The sequence below is a fragment of the Strigops habroptila genome, chromosome 9 (assembly GCF_004027225.2).
Source record: "Strigops habroptila isolate Jane chromosome 9, bStrHab1.2.pri, whole genome shotgun sequence".
Taxonomy (NCBI): domain Eukaryota; kingdom Metazoa; phylum Chordata; class Aves; order Psittaciformes; family Psittacidae; genus Strigops; species Strigops habroptila.
Window position 1 is genome coordinate 43,006,799 of NC_044285.2, and position 27,918 is coordinate 43,034,716.

The 27,918-nt window shown below is 42.4% G+C and overlaps 1 protein-coding gene and 1 long non-coding RNA gene across 3 annotated transcripts in view; both read right to left on the reverse strand.

Moving 5' to 3' along the window:
- Positions 1 to 26,839, reverse strand: part of STK26 (serine/threonine kinase 26) — a 31,041-nt gene extending 4,202 nt beyond the window's left edge. Inside the window, exons 1-7 of one of the 2 annotated variants that reach the window (XM_030497135.1) lie at positions 26,520 to 26,839; positions 26,297 to 26,412; positions 10,175 to 10,405; positions 5,067 to 5,123; positions 3,460 to 3,568; positions 3,209 to 3,366; positions 622 to 807 (exon numbers count right to left, since the gene is read on the reverse strand). In XM_030497135.1, coding sequence (XP_030352995.1) covers positions 622 to 807; positions 3,209 to 3,366; positions 3,460 to 3,568; positions 5,067 to 5,123; positions 10,175 to 10,405; positions 26,297 to 26,338 — 783 coding nt within the window. In that variant the 5' untranslated portion in view covers positions 26,339 to 26,412; positions 26,520 to 26,839. Of the gene's footprint in view, positions 1 to 621; positions 808 to 3,208; positions 3,367 to 3,459; positions 3,569 to 5,066; positions 5,124 to 10,174; positions 10,406 to 18,225; positions 18,246 to 26,296; positions 26,413 to 26,519 lie in introns of those variants that run through there. The other variant, XM_030497137.1, reaches the window with a different exon arrangement.
- On the reverse strand, positions 5,494 to 9,996 carry LOC115612627. Its single transcript, XR_003993100.1, has 2 exons — positions 9,344 to 9,996; positions 5,494 to 9,280 (listed from the first exon to the last, which is right to left on the reverse strand). It is a non-coding gene; the product is annotated as an uncharacterized LOC115612627 (long non-coding RNA).
- Positions 26,840 to 27,918: the final 1,079 nt, after the last annotated feature.

Here is a 27,918-nt window from a genome sequence, read left to right on the forward strand (position 1 = left end):
CTGTAAGAAACACTTTAAATATTTAATGTTATGCTAACATGTCACGATTTAAAACATTAATAGGGAAGATTTAGCAAGACAACTGACTTCTCGAGCTAACTCACACAGTATCAGGAAATTAGTGCAACAGGAAGTCAAGAAAAGCCAGTAATCCACGTTTGCAAGCACTCTAAAAATATGATCAGAGTCACACAGAGGCTATACTGCTTATCCTTGTGTGCTAGGAGGTACACACCCAGGAAAATGACTAATCAGAATGCTCCAATGCAACATTTCCTTGTAAGCAGAATTGAGACAGCTGAAGTTCTGCTGGAGTAGAAGATTTAAGATTCTCTCCTCTGTTAAAGCTTCTCTGACATTAGCCCAGGTTTGAGTCCATTCTAGGAAACTGCCTCTGCCACCATCATTTATTTCAGCATTCTCCTTCTCCTTTCAGTATTTTAAACAAGAGAGACTAGGATGGAAACATTAAAATCACCACTACCAATCACAGTGGCAAGCACAGTCTCTCTGATTATTTCAATCAGCTGTGATGCACTACACCAGCAAAACACTTCCCAAGCATTAGAAAGCTGAAAACGAACCCAAAACATCTACATACACACACACATATCTACTCACAAATGTTGGGTCCTTATTCAGACACGCATCAATGAACTCTTTAAAAGGTTTACTGAATTCTCCTAATAAAGTCGGAGGATTGTTTTTTGGAATGAGAAAGAGAACTCTCATCGGGTGCATATCGGAGTTGGGAGGCTCCCCTTTGGCTAGTTCAATAGCAGTGATTCCCAAGGACCAGATGTCAGCCTAAGAAAGGGAGAAGTTACTTTCAGTACAAAAAAATCAAGAGCTATTGTGACTATTTATTAACTGAAATCTTCACATCTACTGCATCTATCCAATAAAATTAACACTGGTCTAAGTAGATAATGAACAAAGATTCCTTTCTAATACTTGAAGGCTATAATTCCCAAAGCCCTGGTGACTTAATCCATCTTTAATGACAGATGCCTACAACATCACTTTTGTTGAACACTGTCACTGTTGTAATACAGTCAGTAAGTTAAGCGTGCACCTAAACACAGCTTTTTGGAAAGAGCTTCAGAAACATTAATCTATTTTTCTATATAGTGAACTACAAACTGCCACAGATTCCCCACATCTAATTCAGGTTTTGTTTAGATGGCAGAACTGCTGATGTTACTTTTTAAACTGCAGATGCACTAAGGTGTCCAGCCTTGTTTGACACCTCCCTCTAAGGCGGCAGAGGTGAATCAAATCCAGCCGGTGATCTCAGTTTCTTTCCTATCAGACTGCTTGACTTAGTTATAAAATTATCAACAACTAGTTAGACCTGAAGCAACAAGGGCACAGTGTAAGTTTGTGAGCAATGAAGAAGTGGTGTATGTTTTAGCTGAAGGTAAGCATTATAAACACATTCTTTGTATCAAAATATCTTATGAACTGTAAAATTCTTTTCCAATTTAGAGATTTTTTTCTTTCCCAAGTGAAATAAACATTATTCACATCTTTTCAGATGAGCTACAACAGCTATTAAGGTCGCTCTCATTAAGAAGTGGCTGGCAATGGTTGGTTACACTTGGCACAGAAGTCACAAACAGAAGTTGCCCACAGAGTAAATAAGGGTTACAATCTGCATCTCTCCCAATACTTCTTACTTAGTCACAGGAACTGAAATACCTGCACTTAATATTGAAGAATTGTTTATTACTGAAATATCATAACCAACAATTGCGTATCAGAGCAAAATGGTTTAAAAGAATAGATGGGGTTTGTCAATCTCTGCCACTACAGAAAGGTATGAATTTGTTTGCTTTTCTGTCAATTTGAAGGAGGGAGAGAGAAGGAGAAAGGTTAAAATTCAGTCCAGATGCCAAAATATTCATCAGTGTTAGTCTAGAAATTGAAGTGTATCCTGTCCAAAAACCTTCATCTGTCCTTACCAAAGGCTTGCACCTTCTGTGCTTTCACACCAGACTTTTGGAACAGAAAGAAAAGGGAGAGCACATTGCTCTTGTCCTTTCCAACCCTAACCATTCCATGATTCTATATTGAGGAGATACAGAAGGCAAAAGATGAGGTAGAATGGAACTGAAGGGGTAGCACAGCTGATTCATACAAAGGACAAGCATAAGAGGAATTATTCTCCATTCCACTGGACAACACACACTGTTAGAGTAGAGAGCTTTTCCAAAATGCCCTTGGGAGCACATTACAGCTGCACCATGAAACCCTGAACATGACAACTACAACATACTCTTTCTTATCAGCAAGAACCCTTGTGACATGTACACAAATTCCTTCAAGTCTGAAGGATCCTGGGAAAGTCTCCTGGAGTGCGACTATCTTCAAGAGATCTCAGATACTCAACAGTCTTTTCTTTATGTACACATCACAAATACAGTTACATGGTTACTATTTGAGAAAGACCAGCATGAAATTATTACTTGGCATATGCCAAGATTTTTAGATTTCTTGCTTCTATTTGCATCTACAGAGAGTAGAAAGCCCAGGGCCAGCACTGAGTACATTGTCATTTCATTAACCACATGCTCTATGTTGTCTTGTGGGTGTACACATGCGAGAAGAGGCACTGTTCCCTTCTTATTGTCATTCTAGCAGCAGTATCCACCCCTCAGAGAAGGTCTGCTTTCCTACTGCTAGTTCCCACTGGGAAACTCTCCTTTGCAATTAGTCATCCATCAACAGCTCCCAGGACAAAGAGATGTACAAGGTACCATCACACTACCACAGCTACCCATCCTGTAGTCCAAGTTACTTTTTCCTTTCCAAGATCAGTCACCTGTGCTAAAATCTTCAGCATTACACAGGGGCTCAGGAATACCATTAAAGAAATGATATCCAGAGGTGTTTCTATATGTGGAACACAGAATTAAAATTAAAACCCAACCAACCTCCAACACTGGAAGCATCCAGGGAGTTTCTCTGAAAGAATCTTAACATGAAAGCGTCAGTTTCCTTGGTGACTTTGCATGGGTCTTGCATGTGAACAGTTACATGTAACTGCTGTATAAAATCAAACTGATCCTACTTTTAATTTTGTTATTTGAAACCCTGTAATTCAAAATCTCCTTTTTTTCTCCATATTGATAGAACTAAACTCACAAAACCCAAAGCCACTTTTGGTGGATCTGCAGATATAAAGGTGTTCTACTCTCACACTCACCTTTGAATCATATGCTGACTGCTGAATGACTTCAGGGGCCATCCAAAAGGGAGTTCCAACAAAGGTATTCCTCTTAATCTGTGTGTCTGTCAGCTGCCCAGCAACTCCAAAATCAGCAAGCTTAACATCACCTTGCTCTGATAACAAGACATTGGCAGCTGCCAAGGGGAAACAACATAACATCTAAATTAGAATATTGCTCTTAGGATTTTTAAAGGCTTTAACAAAGTACCATTTCAAACATTATGCACCTTTTATATCCCTGTGAATTTTCTTCTCTGAGTGTAGGTAGTCAAGACCTTTCAAGATCTCCTTCAGCATGGTAGCAATCTGGAACTCATCGAATGGGCCAGCACGCAGCTACAGAGAAAAGACATTCAAATAATTTTAGTCTTGTATCTCATTTTTTGCCTTGTTATTGGTTGAATTCAATCTTAAACTTCAAAGATTTACTTTTAGAAGTAAAGGACTAACAGAATTCACGTAATATTCAAAGTATGTCAACATTCTACCAGAAACAAGTGCCATTGGAACAATCATCTTCACATCTCCTCTACTGACAATACCCTGAAGATGCTGTTACCTTTCTAATGAACACTGTGTACTTCCCTCACAGGAAAAGCTACAAATGATTTTGCACAAAGTTATAGTTTCCTACAGACAGCAAATCAGACTGAATTTTGCATTTGAGAGTAATGAATTAAGAAACTCAGTTTATTTCAAAATAGTCTCTTGACTACTGGGTTTTAAATTTAATGACGCTTTTTGTCTTGTTCCAGCTTTTTTGAATCCACATTCGCTTTTGCACCAACATAATGCCCTGCTATAAAGCTGCTAGTATGAAGGAAGCGTGAACTTTGCACATTAGAAAGCTATGTAAATAAAACAAACAATTAAGGTGGGTGATTCTGCCATAAAGAATACCAAACAGCAGCACTGAAACAGAGAACTCCATGAAATTATGGTATGGCAACCTGAGACAAATGAGACAAAAGCTTTATTCTTCTAAAGGTTCAGTGGTTTCCATTGTCCCTGGTAAAAGCCATTTCACCATTTCTGACCACTCCACAGAAGACTTATCGATTCCTCAATTACTTAAATTGATTCGTGAAGCAATGCACACACTTCAGCTCTTGCTGACAGGACCACTGTTGGCAAGTATATCACGAACACCCATCTAATACTGAAGACGTGATATTTTTCCTTCAGAGTGACACAAAGAAAGACTGATTTTATGATCTTACAGGAAAGGGTGGGTCTGAGCTTCACAGCTGAGGCAGAGCTGTCCCGAAACCATGGGGAAACCACATCCCCATACAGTGGACTCTGCTCTTGTACTCTCTAAGCTGCATCCTTCATGAATGCTACACTATCTTAAGTAAAAGGCACTTTCATGCTTGACTGAAAATACCTACAAATGGAAAACCCAACACCTTCTAACCAGTTAAAATTAACTGCACCCTGTGGACACACCATTCATTCCTGAATCCCAAAGGAAACTTTTGTTATTCAAGTATCATGAATTCTACTAGGGGGAATGGAGAGACAACCCAAAACCTGAAACGCCACCACATATGGCAAGAACAGTATTTTTCTTCATACTAAAGAAGAATATTAAAGAATGCCTTACATTTGACTGAGAACAGAGGGACACTCCCTAATGCTTAGAGACAAACAATAAAACCAAAATGAAACATTAATTCAATTTGAACAGAGCTACCATTCAAATTCACACTTTTTGGAGCATTACAATCCAGCAGTGGTGTAACATCAGCTGCCTCCAGGGACTAGAGAAATTGGAAAACACAATGAAATAAGGTTCACTAGTATTTATAATGCAAAGAAATCCTATACTTACAAGATCCAAAGCTGACCCTCCACCCAAGTATTCCATTATTATCCATAGTTTTGTGCCCTGTAAAGGAAGGCATGAGTTGTTAGAGGTCCAAGACTGCCATTAAAAAAAAAATATGTATTTCAATAGACTACCAGCATACTCTTAGGAGAATGCAAATGCAGAGTCCCATTAATCATCAAGTTCTATGTAATTACTTCATGTAAAATGGTCACACAGCTCCTGTGCAAGAGGTCAAAAGAGCAATCACAGTTTGACTTTATTATTTTGAAAAGCAACCAAAAAACCCCACCACCAAGTCATCTTCTGCTAATGGCATCTAAACAGAGCCCACCTAAAGGAATGGAACTTGGAGGTAAAAGTGATTGGTGCTGGTTTAAGTTGCAACTAGGTGTTTTAATACACGTTGTAGTTCTTACAAAAGACTGTCTGCATTACAGTTATTAATTCCAGTCATTTGTGATACAGAAGCATGACCATTTTAATAGGAAACTTGCTTGTAACATCACCACACCTCTCATTTGAGCAAAATACTCAGAACCTCAAATGACTTTTGAGCAAGAGAGAAGACAGTAAGTGTGAACGCACTTCAAGGACACCAGAAATCGAAAGCCTAACACAGGGAGCTGCTACATGCCTCTTGGCCTATGTGGTAACTGCAAGTGTGTATCTAACACGTCCACAAGCTCCAACTGAAGCTGTTAGATCCAGCTAAAAGCAAGAACTGACAGCCCTTGAACATGCTAGTACCCAAGGACTTGCATCCTACCACAGGAGCAGCTCTGATTCTGAGAGACAAAGCAACACTCCAACCATCAGAAACTGCACTGCCAGACCTGGAACCCTACAGAAAGGATCAGGATTCCCAAGTTTTCGTATCAGAGGTTCAAAATCAGCCATTAAAAGGCCAAAGATAAGAGCAATATAGCAAAATAAGAAGTATGACTTGAGGCACTTACCTTAGGATTTGTATTTTTGTTATTATTATTAGTATCACAAAGCTCACATACTCCTTCACTATCTGCTATTTGAATCCCAGCCCCTGTGAACAGATGGGTTTCTGTGCTTTCTTTGTGGAGATCTCAACCACTAGAATACTAGAACTGAAAAATTCTTTTAACACTGACTTCTAGATGCTGACTTTGCCCTCGGTATGTAGCTACAGAAGTGGCTGGTTCACGCTAACAAAACAGGAAAGATTTGGTATCGGATCCTCAGCCTGTTGTGTCAAAACTGGGATCTTTGGCTATTTGCTTGCCAGAATCCCCTCCCATTTCAGAACCCCAAAGATCAATCTGTGGGCTATTACTCTAAGAAATTCTGCAAATAAAACCATGTATTTATTTAAAAGAAAAACCAGTTGTTAAAAATACTCAACTGAACCAGACGTGGTGAAGCACCACAGACCCAACAGCCTCCAGCAAATATTGACTGGTGTTAGTACCTTACAACAGGGCACAAGCTTATGGCAGAAACACTTTGTGAAAAGCCTCTTGTATTTTATGCTTTGCCACCCTATTGCCTGACTAGGGACACAACTCTAAAGAAAACTCAGCAGGCAAATAAAGGTGCATTTTCTTAAAGGCCCACATCCAATTCTCTTAACAAAGTGTGCTCTATTAGATTTATCCTGATTTTTTTAAAGCCCACACCATTTCTGAGCTTCTCTTCCAGCATTATGAGATCAGCAGGGAAGGGCTGCCTAATTTTAGCAGTTTTTATAAAGCCCAACTTTGTCAGCTGAGAAGACCTGCAAGGAGCTCCAGTTTAAGGCAAACATTGTGGTTACCAGACATGTTTGGAGGATTTGACCATCACTTGCAAACAGTATAGGGTGAAAATGAGTAAGTGCTGTGTTCTGAAAGAATGTCTCAAAGAAACTGCTCCTCTCCACTGTAACGGGGTGTGGGTATTTTCTAGCCAGGCATGAACAACCTTTTTCCTAGCTATTTTCAGTCAACCAAAGTATAAATAGACAATGTAGAACAAACAGTATCTTTAGATTGTCTCCAAGCTTTGCTGCATAAAGTGCTGTACAATTCTGATGGAAGTCTCTGGGTGCTCCTACACGAGGAGTTCTCCACATTCAAATCTGAAAAACTGGGAATAACTTCAGGCTTGTTATAACTGCAGAAGAGCAAGGCCAGGTGCTGTGCTAGTTACAGGATAGATATTTGACCCCCACAGCTGAATGGCATAAATAGGGAAATCAATCATGAAAATGCAGTCAGTAAGAGATCTATTTCTACAGGATCAGGTGGAAAGCACAGCTCAAATAGTCTATCAAGCTCCACAAATCTGTGTAACCAAAACACAGCACAATTTGGGGAATTTTTTTATACCTTTAATATCTTTTTCTTGCCTGAACTGATCAGGCAGCAATACATTCTGACAAGCCATTAGGCTTGAGGAAAACACTCGTTTTAGCTATCTAACATACCTTACACTCCTACACTGCTATGCACTGGCACTTTCAAGGGTGCCCTCCACAACCAATGTTTTATTTATTCAGATGTGATGTTAACTGCAAACAAAGTGCAATACAGGATGAGAAGACATATTTAGATCCTGACTTCCCACAAATATGAGCATCTACAGACATCTACATCACGATTTAAGTTCTCTTACAGCTACAGAAGATGCATTAGTACAGCTGTAAGCTTGTACAGTTCTACACACATCTGTGAAAGGCTCAACATAAATAGAAAATATCTCAGCTCTAAGAGTAGTTTAATGGGAAATTCCCATTCAAACTCCAAAATTCAAGATATACAGGTAACCCAAATTACAAAACTATGAGACATTTGCACCTTTTATATCACAGTAACTGAAAGCTTGCCATCAGCTTTATCCCACGAACCTCAAGGTGAAAGCTTGCATTAGCTTTATCCCAAGAACCTCATGGAAGTAGACCCCACCATCTTGTACCAATAAGGTTTTTAAAGAGTAAAATACCTGGCAGCAGGTATTTAATGTCAAATAATGCTCAGTAAAAATATTAAGGAAGTGTCCATATGTTTCAAGTCCCATTTACAAGTCAGATGCACAAGCTGCAGCTACAGAGCAGCCAGGCTGCAGCACAGGAGAGTATCTTACATGGCATCAGCTGAGCTAAGTTACAAATTTGTAAGTCAAGTAATTGAAATAAAGCCACTCTTCCCTTCCCCCTCCCAGCAGCAGGAGCATTGGGCAGAGCCTGTGTGTGGCTGGTAAGCCCCAGGCTCCCCGAGCGTGGGTCACTCCATCCCCACAAGGGTGGCTGTGCCCACATCTGCAAGCGTGAGGAAACTGTAAAGCTGCAGAATATGGAGAACAGACTGTACAAGAACAAAGTTTATCACCTGAAATGCTTGCAATTGGAAAGCCTTCACAGTTCACAACTCTTCTTTGGTGTTATAGTCATAAAACACCTTTTAGTTATTAAATATGCCATCTCGCTAGAGGGAAAACGGAAACTAACTCAAACTGATGCCAAGAATTATCTGCTTATTCAAAGCTTACTTAAAATTGGTACAAAAACCCCCAAGAATAAGTTCCAACAGAAGATGTTCTGATACAGTTCAACTGGATGAACTGAGGCACACATGGTCCCAGCTGCTATTTCTTCTAAATAAAAACTATCAACTTTAAAGTTTTAAACCAGATCTAGATTACTCAACTAAGAAATACTAGTGCTGTAGGCCACCTGAATGCCTTTGCACTCAGGGTGTGCTTTGGTATAGTCAGGAACATACTAAATCTCTTTGATTTAAACAGTGCAAAACTCAGTATCATTTCTAACAGCATTCCAAGAGCTTCACAGAAAGCCACATGTCTGATTAATACTTTGTAGTAAACTATTTCTGTTCCATAAGCCTGAGCTGAAAGAGGACAGATTGGCTCAACTGTTTTGTCTTCCTGTAAATGAAGATGCAAAGATAAAAAGAAAACTCTTACCTTTTGAAATACCTTTTCCTTACTGTGTGCTGATGCTCTTTTTAGCTGCTATCTTAAGAGTTGCTTCTAGGAATATTTTTAGTGATCTTTATATGTAGAACTAAGCATTTACAGATAAACCTATGTGATCACTTTGAATGTGATCTTCATACCAGTGGTATCCATAGCAATTCTTGGCAGCAGGACCTTGCTTTGTAAGAACTAAGATGTCTTCATTTTCAGAATTTAACCTCAGCGTTCTTTAACCTTTAGTTATACAGTCATTTGGCACACAACTGTACCTATTTCACTGTTTCCAAGAGATGTCTACAGTATATAGAGACATTAAATCCTCAGTGAAATACTATACAGCTAAATACTCAGGCTGTCTGCCATTCTCAGAGTAGTAGCTAGTAAGAAGTTAGAAAATATACATATAGCAATTAAGTAAAAAAGCAAACAGATACAACTCTCAAAATACCTGCTACTACTAAAATTAAAAGGCGGCATAAAAGATTCTTTGCACCTTTAACAAAGCTAATGCACTCTTTCCCTTGAGTAATCTCAAGCTGAAAGATCTAGTGTTAGTGAGCAAGGATGAATCTAGCTTAAGAAAAATGCAGAGCCAAGATATTGCTGAAACAGTCAGTTACACCTGGACAGTTCTGCAAGTTCGGAAGACTTAAGTCAACATTTTGGACTCTTGTAGGTTTTCATTTTTGCTTGTTCTTAAATGATGCCTTACATCACATTCACACGTAACTCTGCTGATGTCGGTTTTACTTTGTCTGAGGCCTGCTCTGCTGCATAATAACCAACACATCCCTACATGGTGCAGGGTTTCTTTCCATATCAGACAATGGGTTTTGTTTCTATAGCTCCGAAAGTATTTTTTTCTTCCCCAAAAAAGCCACAAGATCGTGCTAGGGACTGTAGAGGAAGGACAGAAAACCAAAGTCAAAAGCAACAGCAATGCCAAGAGGAATCCTCTACCAACTCTGTTCCTCCTCTATTTTGTGCAAACTCCAGCCTCAAAGAGCAAGCAGCAAAAGGAGCAAAACACAGTGAAAAGCTCTGTTCAAAGGAAAACCAAGGCTCGACTAGAAAAAAAGGCAGTTGGCATGATAACTCTTCCTCAATTCCAGAATTCTTTCCTAGTGGCATTCAAAACAAATTTGTGCAATACTATACATTACCTTTAAATATGATCCGTAGTATTTTGTTACATAAGGACTATCACACTGACTTAAAACAGTTATCTCTTGCTGTATATCTTCTATTTCATCTTCTGCTTCCTCAAGGTCTATGATTTTTATAGCTACCACTTGCTGTGTCCGATTATCAATTCCTTTGAAGACCTCCCCAAAGGAGCCTTTTCCAATGCGTTCGAGTTTCGTGAATAATTCTTCTGGGTCTGCTCTGTGGTTCTAGGAAAGAGAAGAAAAAAAGGGAGGGGGGTACACAAGTTACTTATTTACTTCCAAGTTATTTGCCCTCATGACTTCCCAAGCAGCACATCACCCAGATTTATTGTCACTCGAAGGCTCACATCAGGTAGGTTTATTTCCTGCACACTAACTTCTAATCCAGCTCTTAGTTACAGAACATGCATTGTGCAATTATGCCAAAGGTAAATGAGCCTCACCAGGGAGGGAGGCAGGTACAAACCTCGCTTCACTTCCTCACACACACCACCACCTTAAAACAAAAGATCGGATCTGTTCTTAGCATTAATCCTATCTGTGCAGTAATTCAGAAGACTAGAGAATGCACTTACTAGCACAGAAGCACTACCATCATCACCCAGGCAGAAAAGGCTGGGCTTTCTACCTGGCCAGCAGCCTGGGGCAGACAAAGCATCCTACCCAGCGATACAATGTGGAGCTGCTTGTGAGAACACTGCACTACCCCGTACTCACTGGTAGATCCTGAGATCTGGTAAGATCAGATGTCTTTGGGGCAACTGAAAGTGCTGATAGAAAGTACAGCAAAAGGGACTGAGCTGCTCAAAGAAGGACTAGGATGGCTGGAGCAGAGAACTGAACCCAGGGTACTGATCCGAACTGGCTGGGATCACCCAAACATGCTTTAAAAAGGGGAGCAGAGCAGCAGGCCGCAGAGCACTGCTAAGGACACGTGGCTTGGAATCTCTGCTGGTTAGCTACTCTTGATGATCTTAAAGGTCTTTTCCAACCTAGTTGATTCTTCATCAGGGACTGTAGGGACAGGACAAGGGGTGATGGGTTTAAACTGAAACAGGGGAAGTTCAGGTCAGATATAAGGCAGAAGTTCTTCCCTGTGAGGGTGCTGAGGCGCTGGCACAGACTTTTCCCAGAGAAGCTGTGGCTGCCCCATCCCTGGCAGTGTTCAAGGCCAGGTCGGACACAGGGGCTTGGAGCAACCTGCTCTAGTGGAAGGTGTCCCTGCCCGTGGCAGGGGGCTGGAACCAGATGAGCTTTAAGGTCCCTCCCAACACAAAGCATTCCCTGATTCTTCAGATCAACAGATTGATTATTATAAAATATTTTAAATTTCTCAGCTCCATTCGAGTAGTCATGAGGGAAACAAAAAGGAAGCAAATTCTCATTTTCCCTTCAAGATAAAGCATGCCACATGGCTGCTTAGAGAACCTTGTGTACCCAAAAACCACAGCAGTGGCTTCTGAAGGATGCAGATAACTCACTCCAGTTTAAGAACACCAATCTTCAGAGCACAGTAAGGGGAGTTTAATGAAAAGTGTTTTAAAGAGGTAAAGTGAACATGTTAAGAGAATAGCACAAGCTTTGCACAGCAACAGGATTAAGCAACACTACTGCTGTCAGGACCAGGCAACTGATTGCACAAATTAATCTTTGATCAAGAAATATCTGCCCCAAAAAGCCCTCTGATTCAATTGCAACATCTGAAAATATGAGAGATGCTTTCAGGTATTTTACACACTCCAAAACTCAGAAGCAAAAGAAGTAACAGTTTTGGCAAATGCAAACACTCAACCCAAGGCACAGACATGTAACAAAACAGTTATCAAGAAACGCCAGAAAACATCTTTACACTGGTGGTGTTGCAAATGGATATGAAAATCTTTACTGGGAATAAAAGAAATACATCACTATGTAAAGCCAGTCCAAAATGGACAGTCTGGTTTCCTTACTGAGCCTTTATTGTCGCTTCTTCCCTTCTATCAGAACCAGAATTTATTCCACAATGTGGTGGGATGAATCAGGAAACAGATTTAGCTGAGAGTTCACCATCTGATTTGTCAGGTTTATTTTCAGCTGAATCAGTTCACCACTCGTATGTACCAAGCTGTCATTTGTGCTCTCACTAGAGCAGGGGACATGAAGGAGCATGGCAGACTCATGCTGATCTGTGGAGTTAGGCTGTGAATATGCAAGCACACTGCTGTTCCTGAGCACTGCATTAAAGCAGGAGGAATGAGGAATTTCTCCTTTGTCTACACTGAGCTTGATGCTATTCTGCTCCGTTAAAAGAAACACAAAACAAAGCACAAAATTACCTTCAGTGAAATAATTAAGTGAAAAATTTTGTTCTGTTGATAGATTCAGTGAAAGATCTAAAAGATAAACAAATACATAAAGCAAATGAAAAGAGAGGATGAGTACTATTTGGTCTGGAATCTGGGACAGCTAACACTATTCCACTTGAAAAGAAAAGGACTGAAGGCTTCAGGTGCTCATAAAAGTTTTTAGACAAAAAAGACCCAACCAACCCCAAACAGTAAGTCTTCAAAGTGCCCCAAGACACTCATATTGCCATATGCTACTGCACCAGCTCCTGCCACCTTTTCATTGTTAAGACTAAAATGATTGAAAAGTAATAATTTTTTTAAAAATCTGAATTAAAAATCTATTTTCAGATGTGCTTCAAGTGTAACACATCTTGAAACTTGTCCCTTGTTTCAACAGACAAGTGTAGCAAAAGCAGCAGTGAGTGCCACTCAGCCTCTCCCTGCTGCTGCTGAGCTGCTGAACTGGCATTTAGCTACCAACCAAATGTGTTCCTAAACTACATTAGTTGAAATAAGGAATAATTACCTGATAGTTCCTCATTTACAATAACCACAGACATTATTTACAATAACCCCCCAAGAAACAAAAGAGTTAAAAGAGAGGATTGGCAAAACTTTTCATGAACCCTAAAAGACTCATTTTCACAAAAACTAACTTAGTTTTGAGACACACTTGGAGCCTAGATTTCCAGGAATCATTCATGCCAATTGTTGTTGTTCATTTGAGGTGAAACCTGTTAAAACACCTCCAGACAGATAAAGGAAAAGTAATTTAATCACAGGCATAATCAGCTAATCCAACCCTTCACAAATGTTTGATGGAGTCAAAGGGCAACTCTTGGGCTCCTCAAGAGGACATGCACATCACTCAACCCTATACACCCACCAAAGAGTCACCAACAGAACAAGCCAGGCCTCCAAACTCTCTCCTCTAAGCTATTCCAGGTGAATCAAAACTTCCAACTCCTAAAGCCACTACATGGGAGTGCTGGAGTATAGGGAGAGCTGGGCACGGCTGGACTTCCCACACCGCAGAGCTCCAGCGCAGATCCCTGTGAGGGAGAGGTGGAGCAGAGAACAGCCCGTGTGGGACTACTAAAGGAAGGAGTCACATCTTTCTACTCTGAGAAAATCCTCACCCAGCAAGCAGCCAGCTTTACATCTCCTCTGATTCACCAAGGCTGACAAGGGACTGTAGGACACTCCAGGAGAAGGGCGACTATTTCTGACCAACTATGCCTAATACTGAGACAGCATTATGTGGAAAGGCTCCAAATTTAGAACACTACATAACTTAAAGACTGCATTTTGAAACAGATTTGCTTTTACCTTTTTCATTCCTTCTCTTTCAGACTATTGTTCTACAGGAACTTTTTTCTATAAGTAATTTAAAACAAACCCCAAAAATGCCAAACTTTAGAAGGCTACTTTTTAAACAAACATACATTTATATAATGCAGTAATGCCTATCCTTCTCCTCCTAGTACAGAAAATGATGGAAATATACCTTATACAAATAAAAACGTGTGTATATACACACCCTTGATATATACCAATACATTTTTGCAGCACAGTTGCCAGCTGAGCTTCTAATATGGTAGAAATTAAGATTTCCAACACTATTAACACTCTTGAGCAAAACAACCATTGTTATTCCCTGTTCTTTCACAGATCTTTCATTCAACGGGAGGAATTTAGAAGCTTTGAAAGCTGCCTGCATGAATAATTGGTGGGGTTTTTAAATAAACACTGGTTTCTATGGGAGTCATGTCTGTTGGGCAGCAGATGGTAACAAGACAATAGACAGTGCATGGACTCCATCATCACCTCTCTGAAGATAACACCTAGAAACGGACAAATCGGGAAGAAAATCTACTGCTTTTCCCCTCCCTACGCCTGTTTCCACAGACAAAAGCAGCACCAAGTATGACAAGCACAGACACATTCACATGCCAGCTTCAATCTCACCAGCATGAGTAACAGGACCAGCATGACAATACAAGCCCTCTGCATAGCTTCGGAAGTCCACCATTTCACCAGCCCAGCACTACACAGCCTGAGACCAGCAAGATCTCTCCTCCTCTCTTATCCAACCATGTGCTATGACTGCATGTGCTTATACACACAGGTATGTCCACACACTCAGCTTGGAACAGACCTCAGGGGCTCATCTAGTCCAACCACCTGCTCAGAAGCCCCAAGTAAAAACCCCCAAACCACTACAGTGTCATTTTTGCCAGCATACCTGCAGTAGCTGTATCAAGGATTCTGCCACTACAGCTTATACAAGCATTTTCTTTTGATTCAAATAAACACAGCTACGCAGCAATGTCCTGGGGCAGCATCCTGCTACAGGACTGACTGGCTGACTGACACACGTCCCATCTCTGACCCTTTCACGTACCTGTTCTCCAAAGTCTGTCTTCTTCCTTTGAAACAGAGTTAAAGTGCACTGTATATCTAACTTCTGAGAGCATACAGATATGTAACGACACACACCAAAGTATGTGAGACTGCTTCAGGCTCTATCAGTGCGGGACAGCTCTTATACAGAAACAAGTCTTCTAAGAAGGTTCATGAATGAATTTCATTAAAGGATACCGAGTACAAGTAGATGATAAGATGAAGCTTCAAAGAATCTTGGACAGAGACTGAGCTAATGCCTTGTATCTAACAAAATCAAACCCAGGATCCTCAAGATCTCCCAAGGCAAATAATTTTAACATAGTCTTGGGAGATTTCTTCTAAGTAGTCTGTCAATGTGAGAAAATCTTTCCTGTTGTCTTAAAACAGCGTTTCTAAAACATGACCCAGAAATGCTAGGATACTCTCTGGATTGTCAAGCATCTCCCAGGCTTTATTTGGAACAGAAGTTTCTTTAAAATTGTAGCAGTACTACAGAATAGCTCACTTACACTGAGAGTTGCTGCTCAAATACACATTAGATAAAGATGCAATAATGAACTCAAAAGATTTCATACAATGTTGGTAAAAGAAGACTAGAGTGTCTACTTGTCTGTTTTTCAAGTATCCACCACCACATACCGGTATCTTTGGAAGCTATCAGCATTACCTGGTGTTTCAAGGACTGTCATTTCAAGCAATTGCTCACTAAAATAAAAACCTGATCTTCACAGAAAGGGAGAATTCAAAAGTAAACTACAATGAAAAGAGCTACCTTACAGAAAGGTTCAGGGAAAGAGGAGGTTATGTTATGGCCAGACATTCAAACTAAACACAACCCACGATCAAAAAAATACCCCAGTAATTAATTTGTTGTGCAGCCTCACAGTTACATTAGCATTAAAGTGCCACATCAGAAAAGTATGCTAGCGTTGCTGCTGAAGCCAGCATGCAGTGCACCATTTCTCTTAAGTTCCACCGTCTGCACTGTCTGAATTATGGCTAACAATAAAATTTAATAGCAATTATTAGGCCTACTTTATTATCTGTAAAATCTCCAAGGTACCTTTTATTATCTTAAGAAAGAATACCTGAAATACAATGAGTAATACCTGAAATACAATGACCTGAAAGTTAATAAAAGACATTAAAAGTTAATGACATTTTACTTATTCTCAACATTTATCTGATTCTTACCAAATACTGCATCGGGGTTGAATACACTGAAATCACAGGTAATCAGTCCATTCATTTGTCTGTTCTCAGATAATAAAGTACCTCTAAGCTTTTCTTCTATTCAGAGGCCCCCAAAAAATAAAATTCAGAGGCAGTAAGACTGCTGAACCTGATGGTCTACTGAACTTTAGAGTAGTGTCTTTCTCACCAGATACTTTCTTCTTAGTTGAGTATCTTTCCATACACTATCTGCATGTAGTTTCAGGTGTATTTTATATACATACACACATTAATTACACACCATGCAGATTCTATTACACAACAATATATATTCACATACATTATATATATTTCCATATTTTACCTGCATAAGGAACATTTCACTTCTTTACAACACAGCCACCACAAGTAGTCATAGATTTTAATTCCTGGAGCTCCTCCCCATGTCCCCCTGCCAATTTTACGTTTAAATCCTATTACAATTAAAGTTACTCACACCAGCAGTGCCATAGGCCTGTGTGTATGTACTTAAAAATGTAAACAGTTTGAAGTTAATGAAGGCACAGGTGCAGAGCCATCATTACTTATAAAGAATCAGAAAAAAGGAACCTGTAAACATTTAAAACAAGGGTGGAACCTGTCAACATATTTTTCTCTATCTTGTGCACAAGAGATTCTTCTTGCTTCTCAGAGAACGGAACTCTGGTGCTACCCTGAAGTCCTCAAGACTCAAATAGCAGTAGATATTTCATTGTATTTACTGGAACGGATGATACACACTGAAGAAAATTATTTTAACAACAAAACAATTTGATTTTATAAAGTATCAAACTTTTACATTATCAAGCGTTTCCACTCAGCAGGCAGCAAAAACTAGAGCTGAGCTTTGCTGTCCTTAAATGGAATCTGCCCTCTGTTACACCCTTTATGAGACATCTCTCTTACCTGACAAGGCCAAAACTCATTGCCATTTTTAGTGAGAACCTGGAGAACTTCAATATAAAACAAGAAGAAAAATAAGTAAGTGAGAACCCCATGTGGCTTTGTTTTCATCAAGTCAGCCAGAAAGTGAGCTGCTTGAAAATTCATGACTATCAAAACCTTAAAATCAGCATTCAAACCCACCCATTCTCAGACTTTAAAGGAAAGAATCACCTTCATCTATCCTCAAACTGTCTCTGACCTGTGGCAGATGCAAGCTGTCAATGGTATGTTGTGCTGGAAATGGAAACCACTGAACTCACTTCCTCTATTCTTAGCCATTCTTTCACTTTGGTAACACAAAGTGAAAAGCAATTTAGGAAACAGCATAAATAAGCAAAAAGAAAGAATAACACCACATCTCCCAAAGATCAGCTCTTGGACACAGGCAATTAAAAGCATTTACACCAATTATTTACGAAGAGTATTCTGCATTGAGAAAACACAAAATGAAGTTTCTCCTGCTAGTGAGCTTCTCTGTAACTGAATATCCTTACATGTCAAATGGAGCCCCACTTCACTTCCACTCTATGTATCAATACCTTTTAACCACATAAAGATCCTCAAAGCACTGCATACAGCTCCATATCCTTCAGTGTGCTCACATCTCTGAGGGGCACAGCCTACCAACAGAGTCAGAGGGATTAAGGAGGGGACACACACAAATTATGTGGCTAGGTCTTTACTATGATTTGCCCCTGCCTGTGGCAGGGGGATGGATCTAGATAATCTTCCAACCCAGACCAGTCTGTGATTCTAAGATTTGAAAAGTCCTAAATGAATGCATGCTCTGTAGCTAGAGGGATCCTCTATCCTTAAATGAAGACACAAGTCAGTTCAAGAAATCAACAGGTTCTGGTATCCCAAAGTCTTCAAACTCCATTCTACATACATTAGAGTTCAACAAGCTGATCTTTCCCACCAAATTTAATCTCCTCTGTGGAGCAGTGCAGGACAAGTGACTGCCGAACGGGTGATCGGCTCACCTCAGTGAACTGCCTGCCTGCACACCTGAACTGCGTGCCAGCAGAGAGAGGACACCTGCAATTTCTCACTGCTGAGGATCATCTGTAATCTCTCCATTATGAACTGCTTCAAAACCCCTCATCTGCAGAGAGATTACAAAAGCCACATCTAACAGGAATATGGAAAAATGACCATTTATGGGCTGCAGCCTAGTTGTGGCATAGGCCTCTCCCCTCAGCACCAGCCTGCTTATCAGTGCACAAACATTTAGGGTTTTACTTTTGCCACACCCACTTAAAGGAAAAACTACACGAAAACTCTGCCAGCAACAAACTGCATCAGGAGGGCATTTGGACCATTCCCCTAATATTTAGAGGTGCAGTATCTGCAGCTAAATGGCAACTGCTACATACATTTCACAGGCCTCCTCACTGCTCTATCTTGAAAGCCAAAAACTTGCACTTTTTCTGTGCAAGTTAGAACTTGATACACAGATTTTCCTCCGGTAAATACGATTAAATGCATGCTATGATCCAGCTAGAACGAAAATAACAACAAAATCCAGCTTTTTAGCTTGCCAGTTCACAAACTAGAAAGCAGCAACAGGGCATCGTGTTTAACACACACGTAAGTATCTTTGTGAAATCTCCTCACTGAAGTAGTCATTACTTTTTTTTCAGGCTAAACAAAACTAAAGCAAGGCAGAAAAACACTAGTTGAGAAAAAGAAGACGGCTCCAAAACACAGTGCGGGTTAAGGAGCAGGCCACAGGTTTATTCACCACACACAAGTCTCCAGGCATAATCACTGCCTGTAACGAAGCCCAAGTGGGAACCCACGGTTAGAGGGTATCACGCCATTCCTTTAGCTTTGAAAAGGAAGGCAAACACACCAGTCTGCTAGAATCCCAGATTTCTGTCTTCTCCCCAAGGCTAGACGACCACAAGCTTGAAAAGCTTTACTCTTCTCTTCAGTACTGCCTCTTGATCCTATCAATCATACTAGACCTGAAGCTACAAGAACCACGCAATGAAAAACCAGAAATACAACTCCAAAATGAGCTACAAAGGAAGCAAGAAACCTATCCTGCCAGAACCAACCTGCCCTTTCAGGAAACTCCTTTTTCAATTAGTCTGCAGCTCATTCATAGCATGGCAAAGCATCTCATTACATAAACCTGTGAGGGGAAGGGGGAAGGGAGGAAGAGAAACGCCCTGAAATAAAAGAATCAGATTCTTCTTGCCAACTAGGCTAGAATAAAGCTGTGCAGGAATGTAAAAATGTTCTTGCTGTGACCCGTTGCCAGATGACACCTTCCTAGGTGAGACATTCACGGCAAGATCATCTTGCTCCCCTCATAATTCACTGTATGTTTTTAACTGATTTACATCAGTAGAAATTCAATCTTTTTCATTCAGTGTTTTATGTTTAGGCACTTCACAACACTCACGGTCATTTCAAGCTGTACAGTGTTTTTATTATCCTGCTTTCAGCTTCCAACACAGAAGCCTGCATTGAAATACAACTTGACATCCAGGAAAGCATAAGACACCCTCTGATTCCCCTCCCTAGTCAAGATTATTCAAATATTCAGAACATATAACAGTTCCCAATTGAAAGGAAAGCCTGCAAACGATCACAGAGCAGGGGGAAACAGAAAACCCACATGTCCTTCAGGACAGAACAGAGAGTTCTTGAGTTCTGATTCATGAAAACCACCCTGGGATCTCAGACTCCCCTTCCACAGCTCAAGTGTGAAACCTGCAGATAACTAACATTTCTCATTCCTTGTTCTCCTTCATTGATGCATACAGGATTCATGCAGAATCAAGACAGACCCCATCACAAAGCTTTTCTAGATATGCTGCCTCAATCAAAACCATTCAAATCCAGATTTTGGGAAGACAAACTTGGCTTCACACTTCTAAGAGCCAACTATGCAGTTCTTCAAAGCTTTCTTCATTAAGAAAGATCTAAGCTGAAGCCATAGACCTAATCAATGTAGCCCATCTCTGCAAAACTACATGCACAAGATCTGAGGAAGAATGAGCCCAGCAAGCTACTGCTACCTTGTCAGTCCCTTTTTAATAGTTTCTGTGATTGAGTTCCTTCTGCCAGATTTATTTGGCTAGCAATCCCTGTGGCAGAATGGATTTCAGTGAATATTGCTAGATGGGCACCATTCCCATGAGATTTAAGTCTCTCCTTCAGAGCTAAGGAGTGTGCTCAGTGATCCTCAACCAATCATCAGACCACACTTGTTCCAGAACTGCTACAAGTTTAAATTTAAAGAACAAATGACAGTTCTTTAAATAGTTTAAAACTGGTGAGGCAGCATTAGGAAAGAATTTGATTTTTTCAATCATTTTAAGTTAGAAAAAACCCAGCAGGATTTGGAACAGCGACTCCTGAAATGACAGATACCTCACCAACTCTTCATTTCTTCAACGACAACATACATGTAGGCACTAATTACAGCATGCCAGAAAGTTACCTGTGACAAGAATTTCAAAAGCAACTTTGCACCGTCCATCTCCAACCCCATCCCCCAAAACCCAGCCCTGAACTCTTCTGTCTGTCAATTATTAAACTCAGTCCCCAAGGTAAATGAAAGACAAAACAATGGTCTCTTATCACTTTCCAGAGTTCATGACTCTTAAACCTGAAGGTGATCACCATAGAGCAAACAAGTGGTACTTTTACTAACAGGTTTAAAATTCATCCTTTCACTTTTGGGGATGACCAAAAACTTACTTTCAGGACACTGAAAACAATGAAAACTGAGGTGATTACTCTTGCCTATCTTCACTAAGATGTTATACAGGTCTCATACAACAAATACTGCTGCAGAGGCACATGCAGTCATATAAACTCTTCATGGGGTGCCACGAAGTTACTGTATATAAAGAAACAATCCTCCTGTCAAAATAAACATTTAAATAAATATTTTATTTCTTTTTTTTAAACAACAAATTGCAATATATTCCTGAGCTGTTACTTGCTGTATATTCTCCTTTTTGAGGAAAAGGAGAAAAGATAAAGCTTTCATCAGGACTTGTAAAGCTGAGACGCTGGAGTTCAAGAACAGCCAGTGAGAACCTTTTCAATGTTAAATTCAACAGAAAAAGTAACAATTATATATTTCTAGAAGTTAAAAGTCTGGTTTCAGATGTAATGTTTTTGCCTTTTGGGGGAAATTATCCTCTGCCCAAACCTGACAGTATATGGTAGTAGAGAAGAGCAGAGAAATTAAGGTGAGAAGAGGTGAGTTTGGTTTCTGTGCTCTCTGCAGCTTCGGCAGATTTGCCTCTGAATTCCAGGTCAGTGCACTTTACTGTGTTTAGAACTGTAAAATCTGCACAAAAAATAGCAGCAAAAGTCTGCTGCGGATTTTTTTCTTCTAAGTCTGATAAAAACAGCTGCTGGATTCCAGGCGATGATACCTATGCAGCTCCCATGCATCAAAACACTTTCCAGAGCCTCCTCTAGCCTCCTCCTTTGATAACAGTAAGACAGCACAAGTATGACTGAGCCCTACTTTGTCATCAGAGTAACTCATCACAACACACAAAATGGAAGAACCAAATTCAGCTAGTAAAGCCTGAACTGACTTAGCAGACTGCTGTTAGATATGATACGGTTTGTATATCAAGCACAGCCAGGAAAGGAACAACCACAGTGTTGAATTCCACAAATATTTTAATGCATATCTGCTTCAAGTAGCAGGGAGGCATGTTCTCCACAGGTCTTAAACTACCATCCTCCTACAGTCAGCCTGCACTGAGGCTCAAAGTACACATCAAGGAGCTGAAATTGGACAAAGCATTAACAAACACCACCAAAAACCACTGTAGTCCATCGTAGCTTAATCATAAGAGATCCCTGTTTCCTAGGCACTGTGCAAGTCTCCTGGTGCCCTGCAAGTGCTAGACTTTCCAGTTTCCTTTAAGTCTTGTCTCCAAATAACAAAAGTTTAAAGCCTTTTCAAAACGCACTGTAGAAGCATCTGGATATAGCTCAATTCCTAGGATAGGGATAAATTAACAGAACTGTGAACAGATCTTTCTTTAAAGGTTTCAGTTCCTCTAATGCCCACCTTCTAAACATCTGACAGTAAAAGACTGCTTGCTCGTAACAGAAGTCATTCTTGTAACTTCAGTGCATAAGGTTTACTAGAAATCTGACACACTCCAGACTAGCGTCAGGCACCACACAAAGAGCTCATTTCTACAGGAGAACTAACTTAAGAGAAAATGTATTTTTTTCTCCCCTAAGTCTATGAAGATGACCACTTCCAATATGAAATGCCACCTTCCCTTTAACCTTTCCATACCCATCCAGCAACTAGCCGTTAACCAACTGCCTCTAAGCATCCTCTGAGCAGGGATGGAGACTCTCCAGCTGCCAGGTTGAGGCTGTTGAGTGAGCACCCTACAGCCAGTCTGTTAACTGGCAGCCCGGAGAGCAAAGCTCACCTTTACATCCAGGTTTGTATTTAATCAAGCAAGCCTTCAGTTGTGAATCAGAGTACACTGGCTGACAGGTCACATGCTTCTGGCTGCTCTGCTTTTAGAGGAAGTTAGGCTCTTTATTCTGATATAGCCTGAATGCCAATAAAAACAGATGGAGATCAGGTCTAAACAACCTCTCTGGCTGCACTCAAGACTACTGCCATACAGGATCAGGAGAAATCAACACAGCCATGAGAAAGGAAACAGAAAGTGTTTAGATGAGTAGGACAGCAGAGATAAAGAGAAATAAAGCCCCGAACCAGGTTCCAAAGACACGCACACCAACAAGAAGAAACACAAATAAAAACCAACATTTCCATCAGGAATTTGTGTTTCACAGACTTAAGATTTTGCACACAAAATTAGAATAGGAAAGGGGGAAGTTCATACATAGAAACTCTACCAGCTGAAAAAGGCATTTATTACTTGAGTGATGTTCCATTGCTGAAGTTTACAGACTAGTCTGGGAGTTTAGGATGCTAACAAACAAAAATTTCCTCACTATCCAACTCAGAAATGTTAATTGTTGCTCGCTTGTAAGTTACAGTTTTCAGCCTCTTGTATTTGTAAAGAAAGTTCTGGAGCACTGTATAAGATGCTGCCAGTAAGTTCATCAGAAATGCACCCACCTGAAATGACTGACATAACACAACTATGCATCCTGCCTGCTGGGCCAGAGAAAAGCAGTATGGTAGGACTACCACTAAGAGGTCCAATACCTTCACTCCAGCCCTGTTTTCACTACAGGGCCTGGGCTGGTAAGAGACACAGGCAGGCTCCAACACCTCTCTTGCAAGCCATATCCAGAAACACTCTGTGTGACTTCAACTGGATTCCTTGAAGCCAGTGGACAAGTTTCTCACTGCAAGATCTCAAAGCATTCCAGACTAAGAACTAGTTTGAATGTTTTTATCACAAGGAACAGTACAGTGACATTAGTGAATAAAAACTCTAACCTGACATTCAGGCTCACTGCAAACTGTGCTCCCATAGCTCCATCAACTATCCATTCTCCCCTCTCATCTTGGATTCTGTCTAAAATGCCATTGTTTTGGGTGTCATGCTCAGTTTCAGAGCACTCATACATCACAGAGTGTGTATGTTATACACAGAGTGTATCATCTTATACATTCACAGAGCACTTTAATTTTATTGAATGGGCTTAGAAGTTTGGCAGCTGGGTAAGTTAACATCACACAATTGGATGGAGTAAAGGCTTTCCAAAGGAGTAAGGAAAAGGAACATGTTTAGGAAGTTGTCTGCACAGGCAAGAATTGTTAGGTATAAGAGTTGGTTTTGTTAGGGACACAAGACAAGTTGAACAGAACGCAACCACTACATAAATAAATGGTTCTGCAACTACTCATGAAGGCGGCAGATAATACTACCTCTGGGTCCTCCTTTGTTGCCAGGGTACCAAAAGTCAGAGTTCACCAAAATAACTCTGTATGACTTTCTGTAGTTTTCCATGTTTGGCTTCTTTTTTTTTAAAGGGAACCTGACTCTTCATAAGAGGAAAGATTCTAAAAACAGTCCGAAAGGCTCCTGTTGTTAATCTGCTGATAAAGCGTCAAAGTCTTTTCTTTGGAGAATGAAAATTATATAATACATTATGTCTGGATTTTCATTAATACTTTTCGGTGTACAATGAAATAGGAGGGAAAGTATAAGAATACAATAAAGCTGAAAACTCCAAACCTGTAACACATTCTCTGGCAAATTCAGTTTCCAATTGTTACATTCAATACAACATTTCCCTCAACACTGACTGCACAACAAGGGGTTTCTTCCATCACAGAAAAACCTGTTTACTCCTTCTTCAGTCGATTACCATGCACTTACTTTAACACTGAGCAGAAGCAGGGACACTTTTATCATCATTTGGATGATCCTGACTGAGTATTTCAGATAGGTTAAAAAAAACCCCAACCCACAACAAAAGAGGTAACCCTTGTACCTCAGACTATCACACTCCTCTAGAACAGTGGCTTTTTGGGTTTGTTTTGTTGAGGTTTTTTTTATGAAGAACACCCCTGCATTATCATTCTTCTAAAAGAAGAGTGAGCAGATTAATTTTACACCAAATTCTATTTCTTTGTATTCTAAGACTTTCAGGCCTCGTGCCAATATCTTCATAAGAAAGAGTCACCATGGGAAAAATGTATTTTAATTCTGTGCAGCTGTACATATATAACAGCTTAAAAAAATGCTTTAAACACACAGATACGTGAAGGGGCCTGGGTTAACCTAACAATACTAGTGGGACTAAGTATGTTATTACATAAAGTTTATTGACATAACAATGGGAAACAGAACCTTAAATAATTTTAAGGTCCTTTCATGATGACAGGGCAGCTATGGAAAACAGGACAACTATACATTAAGCAGATATAAAAATAAGAAATTTGACAAACTTGGATGTTGAAATAGAAGTCTCCAAATTCAGGCGCACAGACAAAAAAACACATTCAAAACCAGAAGATATAAATAAAGGAGTCCAGGCTAAAGCCTCTAAAACTTTCATCAAGTTTCTTTAGGATGTATAACAGTAAGCCTGACATATTAATGCAACAAGGAGACTGAGAAAATGTGGTGTGTGTCCTCTTGTAACAGAAAGTCGGTGGATGACCAAAGATTAACTGATTTCAGGAAGTCTGTGAATTATGAGAAATGAGACAGGTAAAGCCAAACCTTGGGACTGCAACTGGCCTAAATCAATCTATAAATACTGTTTATACATCAATCCTACACTTTCTGAAAGTAGCAAATATACCCAACCAAGAGAAATTTTAACTTTCTGTTCTGATACCTCCTGAACTCTCTACTGTACATGTCTTACATACATAAGAGACGTATCATAAAGGCTTCTATACTACCTGAACTAAAAAACACCTCTCCAATATTATACAGGTATGAATATCCCAGAAGTTAGAAGAGAAAGCTCAAAATACTGGTAGCATCTGACAAGCCAAAGTCAACACTGACATGAGCTTGGTCCTCAGCTCCTTTAAGTTTGATAAAGATTCCTGACCCACCTTGTATTAGATTGTCTAGCAGAATAAGGACAAAGAGTCAGAGATATTCCACCTCTGCTATGAAAAATCAGGAATACAAGTGCCTGCTTGTTTCCTAAGCAGATACCACACAGAAACGACACCAGGTCTCATTCCCAGCCGAACAGAGGTGCTGCTTTCTGGCAGGTGACGGTTCCCTTTGCCGTATCACCACCGGACCTCGCCTTTACCCCCTGCTACTAACCGCGAGGTCCCGGCGAGGCTGCGCTGCAGGCCCAGCACAGGCTGGTGGGGAAGTCGTGCAGGAGGTACGCCTGCCGGCGAGCCGGGAATGTCATGTACAGCGCACCCACACACCCTGCCATTAACTTCAGCGCGCCTTTCATCACTTTGTAAAGCTCTTACATGCTCCTGGATGCAGCGCGGCCAACCCCGAACAAAGGGGGGAAAGGAGGGAAGGGACACCCTCGCCTCCGAGGGGCTGGCCGCAGGTACGCGGCCCCTCGGGGAGCGGCGCCCCCCCCGTTACCACAGCTCAGCGAGGGCTCCGGCCCACGCTCCTACCCAGGCCGAGCGAGGCCTCCCCGCAGCCCGGCCTCGCCGCCCAGCCCCGCTTCGCCCACCCGCGGTCCCCCGGACCCTGCGCCCCAGCGGCGGCCTCCGAGCGTCGCTTCCGGAGCCGGGGCCGAGCCCGGGCCCTTCGCCTCCATTTTGGGGCCGGCGCGGCGCGGAGCTCACCTGCATGCCGGGCACTTGCACCGCCACGGGCGAGTGGGCCATGGCGGGCTGCGGCGGCCGGGCGCCGCCCGCTGCTCCCCTCTCTCGGCCTCCCTGCTCCTGGGCGGCGGCGGGGCCTGGAAGGACAAAGCGGCGGGGAGGCGGCTTTAGCGCGGGCCGCGCTCCCTCCTTCCCTCCCCTGCGGCCCGCCCTGCCCGGCAGCCCCCGCCCGCCGCCGGCTCACCTCGCGGGCGCGGGGCTGGGGCCGAGCTGCGCGAAGCGGGCGGGAAGGGGGGTCCCTAGCGCCGCTCTGCCATGCCCGCCGGGCTCCCAGCAGCGGCCCTCGCCCTGCCCATGCCCCCCTATCCCCGGTGCCGGCGCGGCTGCTCGGGGCTTTCCCGGAGAGGCGCGCGGGGTGGCGGTTCTCGGCACGGCCGGGGCCGGGCTCAGAGCGCCATGTCGGGCTCCGGCGGGAGGCGGTGGGTGCTGTGCGGCGGCGGCTTCTTCCGTCTCAGCTCCGGCCTCGCGGGGCGGAGCCACCGCCGCCGCACGGGCCCCGGCGTCAGCTGCCCCCGCCCCCTGGGGCGCCCCGGGCCGGGGCACGGAAGGAGGGGCGGCGGCGGCGAGCTGGGCCTTGCGGGTGCTCTCGCACCGGCTTGATGCCCTCAGGCGCTGTTCGAGGGTCGTACCCCACAGACATGGGCACAGCGCGTGTACCCGGCACACGGCCTCAGCCCCTTGTACCCCCAAACACCCCGTCAGCAGCACGCCTGTACCCCCGGCTCCTGCGTCCCAGACAGATCGGGGCAAAAACTGAGGCAGTGTTTTCATAGAACCCCAGCCTGGTTTGGGTTGGAAGGGACCTCAAAGGTCATCCAGTTCCAACCCCTGCCACGGGCAGGGACACCTTCCACTAGAGCAGGTTGCTCCAAGCCCCTGTGTCCAACCTGGCCTTGAACACTGCCAGGGATGGGGCAGCCACAGCTTCTCTGGGAAAAGTCTGTGCCAGCGCCTCAGCACCCTCACAGGGAAGAACTTCTGCCTCAGAGCTCATCTCAGTCTCCCCTCTGGCAGGTTAAAGCCATTCCCCTTGGCCTGTCCCTACAGACCCTTGTCCAAAGCCCCTCTCCAGGTTTCCTGGAGCCCCTTTAGGCACTGGAGCTGCTCTAAGGTCTCCCCTTCAGGAGCCTTCTCTTCTCCAGGCTGCCCCAGCCCAGCTCTCTCAGCCTGGCTCCAGAGCAGAGCTGCTCCAGCCCTTGCAGCAGCTCCGGGGCCTCCTCTGGCCTCGCTCCAGCAGCTCCACGTCCCTCTGGTGCTGTTGCCCCAGAGCTGGATCAGGGCTGCAGGGGGGGTCTCCCCAGAGCACAGCAGAGGGGCAGGATCCCCTCCCTGACCTGCTGCTCACGCTCTGGGGGTGCAGCCCAGCACATGGTGGGGTTCTGGGCTCAAGCGCACACTGAAGCCGGGTCATGGGGAGCTTCTCCTCACCCAACACCCCCAAGTCCTTCTCCTCAGGCTGCTCCACCCAGTCTCCCCCAGCCTGTGTTTGTGCTGGGTTTGCCCCGACCCAGGGGCAGGACCTTGTACTTGGCTTTGTTGAGCTCCATGAGGTTCATGTTCCCACCTCTCCAGGTCCCTCTGGA